This window comes from Chiloscyllium plagiosum, chromosome 21, assembly GCF_004010195.1.
Source record: "Chiloscyllium plagiosum isolate BGI_BamShark_2017 chromosome 21, ASM401019v2, whole genome shotgun sequence".
Classification (NCBI taxonomy): Eukaryota; Metazoa; Chordata; class Chondrichthyes; order Orectolobiformes; family Hemiscylliidae; genus Chiloscyllium; species Chiloscyllium plagiosum.
In genome coordinates this window covers 16,998,562-17,012,297 of record NC_057730.1, presented here as the reverse complement: position 1 = coordinate 17,012,297, position 13,736 = coordinate 16,998,562, and the positions used below count along the sequence as shown (strand labels likewise).

General features: G+C 41.1%; 1 protein-coding gene across 2 annotated transcripts in view; it reads right to left on the bottom strand.

Annotated features, from left to right (window-relative positions):
• The window catches only part of prkar1b (protein kinase, cAMP-dependent, regulatory, type I, beta), a 201,174-nt gene that overhangs the window by 46,354 nt on the left and 141,084 nt on the right, over positions 1-13,736 (bottom strand). For both annotated transcript variants that reach the window (XM_043711347.1, XM_043711348.1), the window contains exon 8: positions 10,706-10,766. In XM_043711347.1, coding sequence (XP_043567282.1) covers positions 10,706-10,766 — 61 coding nt within the window. The remainder of the gene's footprint in view (positions 1-10,705; positions 10,767-13,736) is intronic.

Genomic DNA, 13,736 nt, shown 5'->3' with positions numbered 1-13,736 from the left:
TACATTCTCACTTACATAATCATCCCATTTCAAAGTGCACAACTGATTGTAAAAGTATAAGCAAATTAAAAGATTATAAAAGTATATAAGCAAACGTATACACCAGTGAAAAGGGGTATTCTGCCATGGGTGTCTCAGGAAATAAGAGAGGCTATCAAATTGAAAGAGAAGGGATATAAAGTGGCCAAGAGCAGTGGGAAACTATTAGATAAGGAAAGTTTTAAAAGGTCAACAGGGAGTCACAAGAAAAGCTATAAAGAAAAGTAAGATAGATTGAAAATAAACTAGCTCAAGACAGATAGCAAAGGTTTCTATAAATATATAAAAATAAAAAGAGTGGTCCTTTAGAAGATGGGAAGGGGTATTTAGTAATGGGATATGAGGAAATGGCTGAGGCATTGAACAGGTATTTTGTGTCAGTCTTCACAGTGGAAGACATGAATAATATGCCAGTAATTGACAAAGAGACGACAGTAGGTGAGGACCTAGAAACAATCATCACAAAAAAAGGTAGTCTTGGGCAAGCTAATGGAGCTAAGGATAGACAGGTTTCCTGGCCCTGATTGAATGCATCCCAGGATACTAAAAGATGGTGGGAGAAATAGCAATTGCGCTTATAGAAATTTTCCAAAATTCACTGGACTCCTGGAACGAGCCCAGAGATTGGAAAACAGCAAATGTGACACCACTGTTTAAAAAAGGAGGTACACAAAAGTTGGGGAATTAAAGACTGCTTAGTTTAACTTCTGTCATGGGAAAATGCTTGAGTGTAATCAAGGAAGAAAGAGCAAGGCACCTGGATAGAAATTGTCCTGTTGGCAGACACAGCATGGGTTCATTAAGGGCAGGTTATGCTTATCTAATCTACTCGAATTCTTTGAAGACTATGAGCACAGTGGACAATGGAGACCCAGTAAATGTGGTGTATCTAGATTTCCAAAAGGTACTTAACAAGGTGCTGCACCAAAAGGCTGCTGCATAAGGGAAAGATGCAAGGTGTTAGGAGCTATGTATTAGCATGGATAGAGGATTGGTTAACTAAGCAAAGAGTGGGGATAAATGAGTGCTTTTCTGCTTGGCAGTGACTACTGATGTGCCTCAGGGATCAGTGTTGGGACCGCAATTATTCACAACTTACGTCGATGATTTGAAGTACATCAAAGTTTGCGGATGTTACTAAGCTGAGTGGTGGAGCAAAGTGTCCAGTGGACTGTGAAACTTTGCAAAGGGACATAGATAGTTTAAGTGGGTGGGCAAAGACCTGGCAGATGGTGTACAATGTTAATAAATGTGAAGTCATCCATTTTAGTAGGAATAACAGTAAAAAGGACTATTGCTTGAATGGTTAAAAAACAAATTGCAGCATGCTGCTGTGCAGAGAGACCTGGTGTCCTTGTGCATGAATCACAGAAGGTTGGTTGACAGGTGCAACAGATAGGATGGAGATTCCTGAAGAAGGGCTTATGCCCGAAACGTCGATTCTCCTGTTCCCTGGATGCTGCCTGACCTGCTACGCTTTTCCAGCAACACATTTTCAGGTGCAACAGATAATTAAGGCGGCAAATGGAAGTTTGTCCTTCATTATGAAAGGGATTGAGTTTAAAAGCAGGGAGGTTATGTTGCAGTTGTATAGGGTGCTGGTGAAACCATGCCTTGAGTACTGCATGCAGTTTTGGTCTCCTTTTTGGAGGAAGGATGTACTGGCACTGGAGGGAGTGCAGAGGAGGTTCACTAGGTTGATTCTGGAGTTGAGGGGGTTAGCTTATGAGGAGAGACTGAGTAGACTGGAATTATATTCATTGGAATTTAGAAGAATGAGGAGGGATCTTATAGAAACATATAAAATTATGAAGGGAATAGGTAAGATAGAAATAGAGAGGATGTTTCCACTGGCGGGTAAACTAGGACAAGAGGGCCTAGCCTCAAAATTAGGGGAAGCAGATTTAGGACTGAATTGAGACAGAACTTCTTCACCATGAAGTGAAATCTATGGAATTCCCTGCCCAATGAAGTAGTTGAGGTTTCCTCGTTAAATTTTTTAAAGCTAAGATAGATAACTTTCTGAACAGTAAGGGAATTAAGGGTTACGGTGAGAGGGCAGGGAAGTGGAGCTGAAGCCACAAAAAGATCAGCCAAGATCTTACTGAATTGCAGAGCAGGCTTGAAGGATCAGATGGCCCTTATGTATGTTCTTATAAGTAGCAGCTTGCAACATTACAGAAGCATAATGTGTTATGAAAAAAGTGCGATCTTTCTTCGGATGCACAAATGAATAATCAGTGAACCAAGGGCTGGTCCAAGGGTTTTTGGAACCAGAGATGAATTAACACCCCCTCCAAACCAACAAGACCCTGGTATTCGACTATATGGCTGTGACAGCCCCAATTATAGCTACTGAAAGTGAAATTAACCACTAAAGATCAGTGCTCAAGTCAACTTTGTGTACCAGACGAGTTTTCTGTCACAGACATCATATTTTGCATTTACTCAGCATACAAGTTCATTTTTAGTTATGCAATGCTGTACACCCATCAACAGTATGCTTTAAGCTTACACTACATAAATGGATATGTTATCTACCAGCATCTTGTAACTGGCTGCAAAAGCATCAATAAGGCAAGTGTTGAAAAGATGCGGGGGACTTTAAGACATTACCACACAACATACGAACGCACACCTGTGCCGATAATTCAAAAGGACAAGTCATTTGCATGCATCGGTATCCATCAAAATCAACTTTATTTGAGAATGATGTGATTGTACAATATAGATAATTAAATTAATTCATAATTATGTCATCACCTACTTAGCACCAGAATTCCGACTCACTAGTATCACCACTGTAGCAAATTAAATATTTACAAGCAAAGCCCATTATGAGTAATGAAAACCATTAAAAGTGAGGGAGGGGTAGATAGTGGCATCATACACAACTGAGTGACTTTCCCATCATGAAAACTGCCATGACCACTTTACTTGGGTTTTCTTTTAACAAATAACCACCACCAGTAAAAACACCCATGTAGCCAAATGAATACTTACAAGCAAAGCCCGCTGGGTTTGCTTTAAGTTTTTAAAAACTGCTCAGGTGATGAGTTCCAGTTGGGTGGACCACTGCTTGTTACCAAGAGAAATCATACTCAACAAGCTCCACCGGGAGACTGATTAATGATTTCTCATGAGCCTTGCACAGATTATCACTTCTCTCCCTCTCCAAGTTCAAGGGTTCACCCATGCTCCTGTGACAATAGGGCTTCTTGAATAATTTTGCTCATAGCCTGATTTCTGTTGCTTTTCCGGTCTGGTACAGGGCATATAACAAGTAGGCAATCATGTCATCCTTGAAGACTGAAAAAGCCATTGCAGAAGGCTGGTCCACAGTGGCAAGCTGCCACTAAGTTTCTGTCATTTTCATTCTCCATCTCAGAGCCTGAACCCTTGTAGTCCTCAGGACTGGCCCTTGAGCTTTTAGAGGGCTGCCTCTCATGACCACAAGGTGTGCAAAGAATGCAGATGGTGGCATGTGCATTGAAACAACTTCCTCTGCTGAGGGTTCCTGCAGATAGAGGTGGTCAACGTGTTTTTTAAGCAGTCTTCTCCCTGATTTTAACTGTGTACAATGCCGATCCCATTTCTTTTCCTTTAAGGATAACTCTGGGAATCCATGGAGAGCCACCACTAAAGTTCCTTACATTGGCCGTATCTCCCCAAAATCTGTCTAGCCTATGTCAACCGTGGCCTCTTTTCTGGGCTTCTTGTTTTAATTCAATCTTGCCAACCAAATTTGGAAAGCCAGGCTAAGCCTTGCTCAAAGATGTAAGCCCATTAATAGTTCCACCAGGGCTACTCCCCTCATCATATATGGTGTTGTCTCACAGATGAAAAGGAAACATACAAGCTTCATATCCAAAGAACTTGCAGTTTGACTTCCCATGCTACTTTTGAAATCCTGGACTGCTGCTCAGCCAACCATTAGAAGACTAGTGGTTGGGTGTCGTGCGGAAGTGCCTCACGCGGTTGTCTTCATAAAGGTCTTAAATTCCCCACTGGGAAACGTGCTCCTGTTACCTGTTACAAAGACATCAGTTATACATGCATATTAAAGGATTGGCAGAAAGTTTTATATTGTTGTAGGAGATGCAAGAGATCATTGGGTGCATTTCAATTCATTTTGAATGGGCATCAATAAGAATGTATAGCCCATAAATGGCCTTGTGAAATCTGCATGTGCTCAACCCGGGATCTGCCTTGTCATCCTTGTGGGTGCAATGAGGCTGTTGATGAAGCCTTTCTGGCCTTCCTAGCAAGTTTGCATTGCTTGATCAGGTTTTCAATATCCATATCTATGCCTGGCTATCAAAATACTTCTTTGTAAGTATTTTCAGTGTAGACATTCCTGTGTGGCGATTGTACAATTCTCCGAAAGCTTGTACCCCCAAATAAACCTGTTGGACTACAACCTGGTGTTGTGTAATTTTTAAACTTGTTCACCCCAGTCCAATACTGGCACCTCTACTTCATATAGATCACCAGTACCCATTTTAAAGGTCTGTTATAAATCAAAGTAGATTTTCTGTAGCCATTTCCTTCCCAAAAGGTTGGGAGCTGGCCCTTGCACCACCCTCTGACAAGTTGGATTGTCTGCTGCCTATGCACAACTGGGTTTACAGTGGTCCCAATAATACCTAAGGTCTCATGAGTGTACATGGCCAATCTAGCCTTGGCATCTTGCAGGCTTAAAAGCAAGGTGCCCAATAATCAGGCTTTCCTGAAGGGTTGCTCCTCAAGAAAAGATAAAGCAGTACCTGTGTCTACCTCCATGTCTAAGGGGTGGCCATTTACCGGACTTTTATCTCAAACGGGGCCACTTTGAGGCAATAATATAATTTAGCTGTATCAATTCCACATAGTCTGGCAGATTTATTGGCAAAGCCCTGCCTTGAGGTGGCTTTGCCCTTAGGCCTAGGTGGTACACATTTTGCCTGTTTCAGTATCCTTGTCTGGATAAAACTCTTTGACTACAAAGTGTGGCATGGGCATTCTTGCTCCTCACTATGTTGTGGAAAATATTTCTATCCAGTCCTGAAGCCTTGTGGCTTCCGACTCCAAACATACTTCCTTGGCAACAAATAGATGCTGAGAGTATTACCTGCTGGGGACTTGGCTCTGCGGTCTGGACTCACCCAAAAGGCAGTCCTACCAAGGGACTGTTAGCTCCTGATCCCCTTTCTCCACATTTTCATGGGAAAGGGCCAGTTTTATGGCTTACGTGAGGTCCAGATCAGGTTTGCTTAGTAGCTTCCACTAAGCGATCCACTCCCTGAAGCGTTGACATGGATTCACAGAGTGTCACCAATTTCCGCACTCTCGTCAAGAATTCAGTAACTGATTCTCAAGGAAGTCCATCGACAGTGTTAAACCTGTAATGCTGCAATATTACAGATAATTTAGGGCCAAAGTGGTCCGCTACCATATCTATCAGTTTGTCAAAAGATCTTAGTCCCAGGGTTGCCGGTTAGGTAAAACTCTTCACGAAGCTGAAAGTCACGTGTAGTTAGGAGGATGATTTAATGTTGGTGACCCCCTTCTATCCTTTTTCCTGAAACAGGTATCTTATTCTTTCAGGGTACTAGGACCTATCCTCCACACCAGCATCATAAGGATCCCTAACAGCAGCATTTTAAATATTTAAATGTTCTTGCTGGGTTCAATGAAAGGTAAGGCTGTCCAAAACTTTTTTGACTTTTCTTTTCAGGAAGAATAACCCAGGAAGCCCAATTGGAAAGGAACATCACTTACTGTTGAAGACCAAAACAGAGCCACTACGCGGGACAGACAGTTCTGCAGACAATCCTCCCAATGAAACCAGAGAATGTGTTGGAGACATTGCTGGTGTTATTTCTCGAGCACTGTTTTAAAATTGGAACACAGGTCTCACACTGAAGTACAGAAGTGTGGTAACCATTGTTCTTCACACTAAGACTTTTGTTGACTTGCAAAGGTATTTATTGTCAAATACATGCTAGCATAGCTTGTAGAAGGATGAGTTGGAGACTTGATTCAGTGCTGGATCTCCTCTTCAATCGTGTCCTTTTGAGAAAGGTGACTACCAAAGTGTGGAAAGTGTTTAACATATTGCACAGTCTCTGTTTCAAAAGGTAGAATATTTGACTGACCAGATCTGGATTAATAGTTTTGCTTTAGCAACATTCAAGTACAGTCTAACTTTCTTGTCAGTAGAATTGAAGAGATCAAGAACTGTTTGCAAATCCAGACCAGAGTAGGAAATAGCACTGCAGTCATCGCTTACAGTAGGTCACATATGTCTATGGTGGTCAGTTTACTTTTGGCACGAGAATAACTGACTTTTAGTTGGAGAATTCTAGGCAGAATTTGATACTCACACCAGAGGGCAGTTGATTTTGATGCAGTGAATTACCACTGAGGTAAATTGTAAATAGTATGGTAAATAGTATTACAACCTTATGTGACACCAGTCTAGATTTTAAGCCAACTGTTTCAGATCTCCCACTCAAGACTGTGTGGTCATATCATGAAGCAGTTGCAGGATTGTGACGACATTTGTTTGACATCCAAATCTGTGGAGAACAATCCATACAGCCTTGAAATATGCTGAACAAAATGCTTTTGTCAATTTTCTTTTAAATTTTATTTATTCACAGGATGTGGCTGTCACTGGCTAGGCCAGCATTTATTACCCATTCCATATTGCCCAGAGGGTCATTCAGAGTCTTTGATGTTGCTATGGGCCTGGAGTTACAGGTAAGGAAGACCAGGCAAAGATGGCAGATTTATTTCCCTTAAAGGCATTTGTCAACCAGATGGGGTTTTCTGACAATCAATAATGGTTTCATGGTCATCTTCAGACTCTTAATTCCAGATTTGTACAAAAATCAAAATCCACCATCTGCCATGGCAAGATTAAAACCCAGGTTCCCAGACAGTACCGAGGTCTCTTGATTAATAGTTTAATGCTAATACCACTAAGCTATCACCTCCCCACTTTGCATTCGCTTGATGAACACAGTTCTTGGTATTGGATTTCCTGAAGAAGGGCCTGTGCCCGAAACGTCGAATCTCCTGTTCCCTGGATGCTGCCTGACCTGCTGTGCTGTTCCAGCAATAAAGTTTCAACATTGGATTTGTCTAGTCACAAATACCATGTCAGACATTCCTCATTTAGATCCAAAGACATTTTGGGCTAAATTTGAACAGAAATTGGTGAAGTGATAATTTTGATAAGTTTCATTGAAGGTTTCTGACTGTGCGCCCTATTAATGGTGCTCATACTATTCTCTGAAATTCATTTTTACCAGCTATGCAACATGCCGCTATGATATCCTGCTCATCTGGTCTGTCCTCTTGCCAAATACGTGCTACTGCCAGGACCTCCCAAGATTCCCAGTGCCATATTTAAACAAAGTTGTTCACCAGATAAAATGCTGTTTGCCTGGAGCTGCCCAGCACTGTTGCTACGTGTGAAGAATTGCCTCAGAGATAGAGCACAACAAAGGCAAGTTAGCATCTCAATTTATAAACAGGGAATTAGAAGACCAGGAGGATGGAGTAGTGCATAGAAAGACCATCTTATTCCACTATCCCATTACTTTAACTAGAGGAGACTGTGATTGTTGATGATACCAAAACCTCCATGTCTTAACAATCAAGAAAGAATCACCATCTGTTGCTGTGCTACTTCCTCATTAATGCCTCTATGAATGTTTCCTTAACATGCCCAAACCTCTTATCCTTGTACATGACACATTCTCTTTTGTCTTCTATACTAGTGGATTCTGCACAGTTTCCAACTTGAAGACAGAAGCCCCTTTGGACACCTCTTCCTCCTCCTCAGAGGAAGAAGCCATAGATCTCTCACAGTACACATGTGCAGGACTGCCTCCTGCAGCCTCCACCAAGCTCAGATGCCGACACCTCAGTGGGTATTTCAGCGAGATTATTGTCACATCTCCATAGCTGGTGAAAGGAGAAATACTGCATGTCATAGCACTTGGATAACTGACAGACACCAGGCTCAGGCAGAAGAGGACCCTAAAAAGTGTTAGGAATTAACACTTTATACAAATGCATATTCAGACACAGGAGCATCAGACAGGTTTTTGGAAGCACGAGGCAAACTGGTTCAAAAGTTAAGACTCCACCAACTATGATGGAAACCTTGGGTTATCAAATTACACCATTTTGCCTGGCATAGTCAATATATCTGTTTTTCATCAGATGACGGAGGTTAACTTTTGTGCGTTTTCTAAGTGCACTGAACTACCTTTTTCCTCAGTGTTGTCATTTGATTCAATTCACTTCGACTGAGTGTAGTCCCGGAAAAGGACAAAAGTAAACCAGATATTCTAAAAAGAGGAAAAACTGATTTTACTAAGCTTTTATGTGATTACCTAAAAGTGTAATGATAGCAGTTATATGAAAGTAAATCATGTTAGATTAATAAGAAGCATTCAAGGAAGAGGTTGTGAAAGTTCACAGCATTCATGTTTCTATGACGATAAGGGTGAGACTAATAAATCCAGAGCTCCCTGGATATTAAAAGGATTAAAAAAGTAAAGCTTATATTAGATACTGTCCTTCCTGGACCTCTCCATTACCATCTCTGGCGACCGACTAACCATAGACATCTATTACAAGCCCACCAACTCCCACAGCGACTTAGACTACACCTCCTCCAACCCTAGCTCCTGTAAAAACGCCATCCCTTATTCCCAATTACTCCGCCTCTGCCGCATCTGTTCCTAGGATAACCAATTCCACCTCAGAAAGTCCCAGATGGCCTCCTTCTTCCAAGATCGCAACTTGCCTTCCCAAGTGGTTGATGATGCCCTCTAACGCATCACCGCCCTTGAACCCCACCCCTCCCAATGCAACAAGGATAGAACACCCCTGGTCCTCACCTTCCCCACCAAGCTCCGCATACATTGCATCATCCTCCGCCACTTCCACCACCTCCAAATGGACCCCACCACACCTCTGTCAGTGTTACAGAGAGACCATTTCCTCCATGACTCCCTCGTCAGGTCCACACCCCCCCCACCCGAGGGATCTATCCACATCAGTCAGCAGTTTACCTGTCCCTCTACCAATGTCATCTACTGCATCTGTTGTACCTGATGTGGTCTCCTCTACATCAGGGAGACAAGATGACTTCTTGCAAATCGTCTCAGAGAACGTCTGGGACAACCGCACCCACCAACCCCACCACCCCGTGGCTGAACACTTCAACTCCCCCTCCCACTCGTCAAGGACATGCAGTTCTTGGACCTCCTACACCGCCAAACTGTTACCACCCGACGCCTGGAGGAAGAATGTCTCATATTCCGCCTTGGGACCCTGCAACCACATTTCCCCTCCCCAACATTATCCCAGTCCCAAGCCTCCAACTCAGCATCACCCTCCTGACCTGTCCATTACTCTCCCTTCTGACCGATCACCTTCTCCCTCACCTTCATCCACCTATCGCTTTCTCAGCTACCATCTCCCCAACCCATGCCCTCCCTTTTATCTCTCCCCGGGCCACAAGCCTCATTCCTGATGAAGGGCTTATGTCCAAAACATTGATTCTTCTGCTCCTCAGACGCTGCCTGACCTGCTGTGCTTTCCCAGCAACACTCTCGACTCCTGGCTCAATATTATAGAAAACCTAGAGGAGAAGTAACGTTAATAAAAAGAGGCAAAGAAAGACAAAGAGCATTAAAAAATATTGGCAAGGAAAATCAAGACAAAAAAACACAATCACAGCACTATCACGTTGCTAAGAACTCAATGATTTGTGACAGTGCTTTTTTCCAAATGAAATTTGCCTTCTTCTAATAGTAATTGATCATAGGGGATTACATCTTTGGTTTCCACTTATTTTTGAAGGACAAGAACATGACCAAATTTCATGGTATCTGAATAATAATTAAGCAAGAAGTTAAATGGATCTTCAAGAATGCCTGACAAAAATCAGTAAAAGAATAAACTCTGACCCATTCAATTCTTTGTAACTAGCTTGGTTAGTTTATGGGAAAATACACAAGAGGATAACACTACTGTTGCCCTGGGGAAAAAAAAAATCACTTTGTTATGAATTGAAATATTGAGTCACAGTCTGATTACCATACACAAGCTTTCTTTCCAACTATATATGAAATCATAGAATACTTACATCAAGTCCACACCAATGCTCCAAACAGCATGCCACCCAGACTCAACCCTGTATCCTATCCCTTTGGCCGTGTATTTCCCATGTCTAGTCCACTCAGCCTGTACATCTTTGGATTACGGAAGGAAACCGGAGCATCCAGAGGAAACCCATGCAGACACGGGGAGAATGTGCAAACTCCATAATGACAGTCGCCCGAGGATGGAATTGAACCCGGGTGCCCGGCATTGTGAGGCAGCAGTGCTAACTACTGAGCCACCTCATTGCACGAATACCTATTTGTATTAAAGAACCTGAATCAATTTAAACACCTTGCAGGATAGAGTTCAGACACTAAATTCCACTGATGGTAGTCACTGTTTGAAAAGTTTTCAAACATCAGCCACTTCATGTTTTTGTGTATTATTCTGCAAGGGATACTCGAGGTCAGCCAAAACGCTTAGGCATGAACAAAGACTTATCTCCAGATAAACTATAAGCGTGAAAATATCAGCATTCACACAGTTGACAACTGACCCAAAATGGAGACCTTGCTCAGGAATTCCTCATACATCTTCCGCTTTCTCAGTGTGCTACCCTGATCAAAAAGAAACAATATATGGAAGTTAGTTGATTTGGTTCAGCAGCTGTTACTTATTTGCTTTTCAGCAGTTAAAACTTATCCATGTACTACATAGAATACAAGCCATGAGCAAAAAATTTGGTAAAATAGACAATGTGTATTTTCAAAGATGTCATTTCTCTGGAAAAATGCACTTCTAATTTAGTATTATCCAAGTGCTATGTTTCCATTTCATAACGGATTTCATTCAAACATTTCAACAAGAAAATATTCAGTCAATTATTCCTGATCTCTTTTCAATTTACTTTTAAGTTCATTCAGACAAAAAAATTAGCATTCATTGTGTTCAATTAATACATTTTAGATTATGAATAAAAATTAAAATTCACATAGGTCAACTCAAAACAGTTGGTGATTCAAAAGTAAACTGTATGACAGAATGAAAGCTCCTTGACAAAACCGTAATATCCTCAGAAAGCAATAGAATAAAACTGAATTTGATTTATTCAGACACTTTAAGTGGCCCTGATTATCAAGAATAGCAAACCCAATATAAATTATAAATAAACTCTCGTTTTCTATTTTCATTCAAAAACAAAAGGATCACTGAACGCAATCTTTCAAAACACCTGGAATCCCAAGGGATAAAACGAAATTTGACTTACTTAGCTGCCCTGCTAACCTTTAATTGTATATTTGAACAATTACACTCATTCATACAGGTCAGCAAATCTTCCCTAAACAATAGGGATGAGTGATTGTACAAGGTTCACTTATTCAAAGTCACCTTTACTTACTTAATGCATAAAACAAGGTATGTTATCAGGGCTGCTTCTAAGGCTAAACGAGATAAAACAGTATACCAAAGGGTCACAGCACTCATGTTTTAAATTTTATGAGACGAGACAGGTTGTACTCATCCTTTGAACCTGAATACCCTAAAGTTATTCTACATACTGTTGTGTGCATATGTGGTTATTATAAAGGTTTTAGTTTTGTTTTCTGCCCAAGGGAGGGTGGTTGAGGAAAGGTACTCCAAAAACATGGCAGGTAATAATGCTGACCCGAAATTAGATGGCAAAAAGAGATTAATCACGAGATCACAACTTTGATCACTTTTAATAAATTACATGTATTGTGTTTAACAACTCCTTTATTCGTGAAGAAAATCTTGGGAATATTTCCCAGGTTTTTTTGTTACTGTGAAAAAAGCTTACATCAAGCATTTAATTATTTTTAGTTTCATACTTAAAGTTCCAAAGAAATTAAAACAACAATTCTTTTTATTTCCACTATTGTATTTTAGTATATCTAACAATGTACAGAATGTAAGAATACATTTTGTATGGTGTCTAATTATCTCCCTTACCATCTTTTCCTTCCTAGTTTTTAAAGTACTCATCATCTAAGCCACAAAATGTTCATTAAGTACCCTCTCTCCAAAGCCTCCACCGCTGCCATCAAGTAGGTGAAAATGGTCCAGCAACAAATTTTTACTCCAATGTTTTCACTCCAAAGCCGGCTAACATCCAGATTGTGAACTTGGTTAAGTTACACAGCAAATTGTCTCTGATAAGATTGCAGCTCTATATCATCGTCACCTCTATCAGTGCCTCAACTGACTCTGTGGTGGGAGACTCAATTCCTTCAGCTTTATGCTGCTTGGGCTGAATTAGTCACCTCAAATCACGACAGAATCCACTCCTTTACTACGAACTTGATCCCACTCAGTGTCTATCTCAGGTTGAACCAGACTGCTCACAATGGCCTGCGGTCGTGGAAATTGAAATTTGATATCCTCTGTCATAAAGATCACTTGGTTTAACATCTGTAACATTACAAAACTTGATTACTTGGTGTCATAATTACCCCAGAAATCTCCTCATTGGTCTCCAATTTTGTGCCCTCAATAAAGTTCAATTTCTCAAAAACTTAAATCCTCTTCTGCCCTGGGGTAACGCACTCATCATACCAACCTGTGCTGATCTACATTGATTCCCCAAACCCAATGGCATAAATTTGAAAGCCTTTTGGTTGTCTTTAACTCCCTGCATGGTTTTACCAAAATTTTCTATGTAAAATCCAAATGATTAGATTAGATTACACTACCTACAATGTGGAAACAGGCCCTTCGGCCCTACAAGTCCACACTGACCCTCCGAAGAATAACCCGCCCCTCCTCTGACTAATGCACCTAACACTATGGACAATTTAGCATGGCCAATTCACCTGACCTGCACATCTTTGGACTGTGGGAGGAAACCAGAGCATCCGGAGAAAAGCCACGCAGACACGGGGAGAATGTGCAAACTCCACACAGACAGTTGCCCAAGGCTGGAATCGAACCTGGGACCCTGGTGCTGTGAGGCAGCAGTGCTAACCACTGAGCCACTGTGCTGCCCAAAAAATTCACCCAAGACTTCAATCTATTCTTCAGTTCCCCATCTGTCTCTCTCTCTTTGTTCTTTGATTTTGGTCTCATTCTTCTCTTTCATTTGGGCCCAGTGTCAACCTTCTGCACTTCTGTCACCTACTTCAAAATGCATCCCTTTGGCTGAAATTTCAGGTACATCATGTTCCAAGGGTTCTCCTTTCCATGTTTACTGTCAGTTTTCCACAGCTATATCTGTATAATGCTTTAAGATGGTCATTAAGATGCTCTAAAGTTGCTGTATTTACCAGTTCCTGATATCACGCAATGATCAATGTGATCCATCAGTACAGCAATACCAACAGATCAGAATATTTACTATTGAATTATACATGAGAAAAATCCACAAAATGTAGTTCTTTAGCAATTTATAGATATAAACATGATTCTCTTGAAATGTAACCAACTTAGCAGTGATTGCCATATTGGCAGGAAAGCACTTTTTGTACATTTAAAAGGTTTAAAAATAAAATGAATTTGGACTTAAGATGGGAAGCATAATCTTCCAAATTTTAACTCCTGGTGGGCAACTTCCAGGAGGGTATATCATTCAT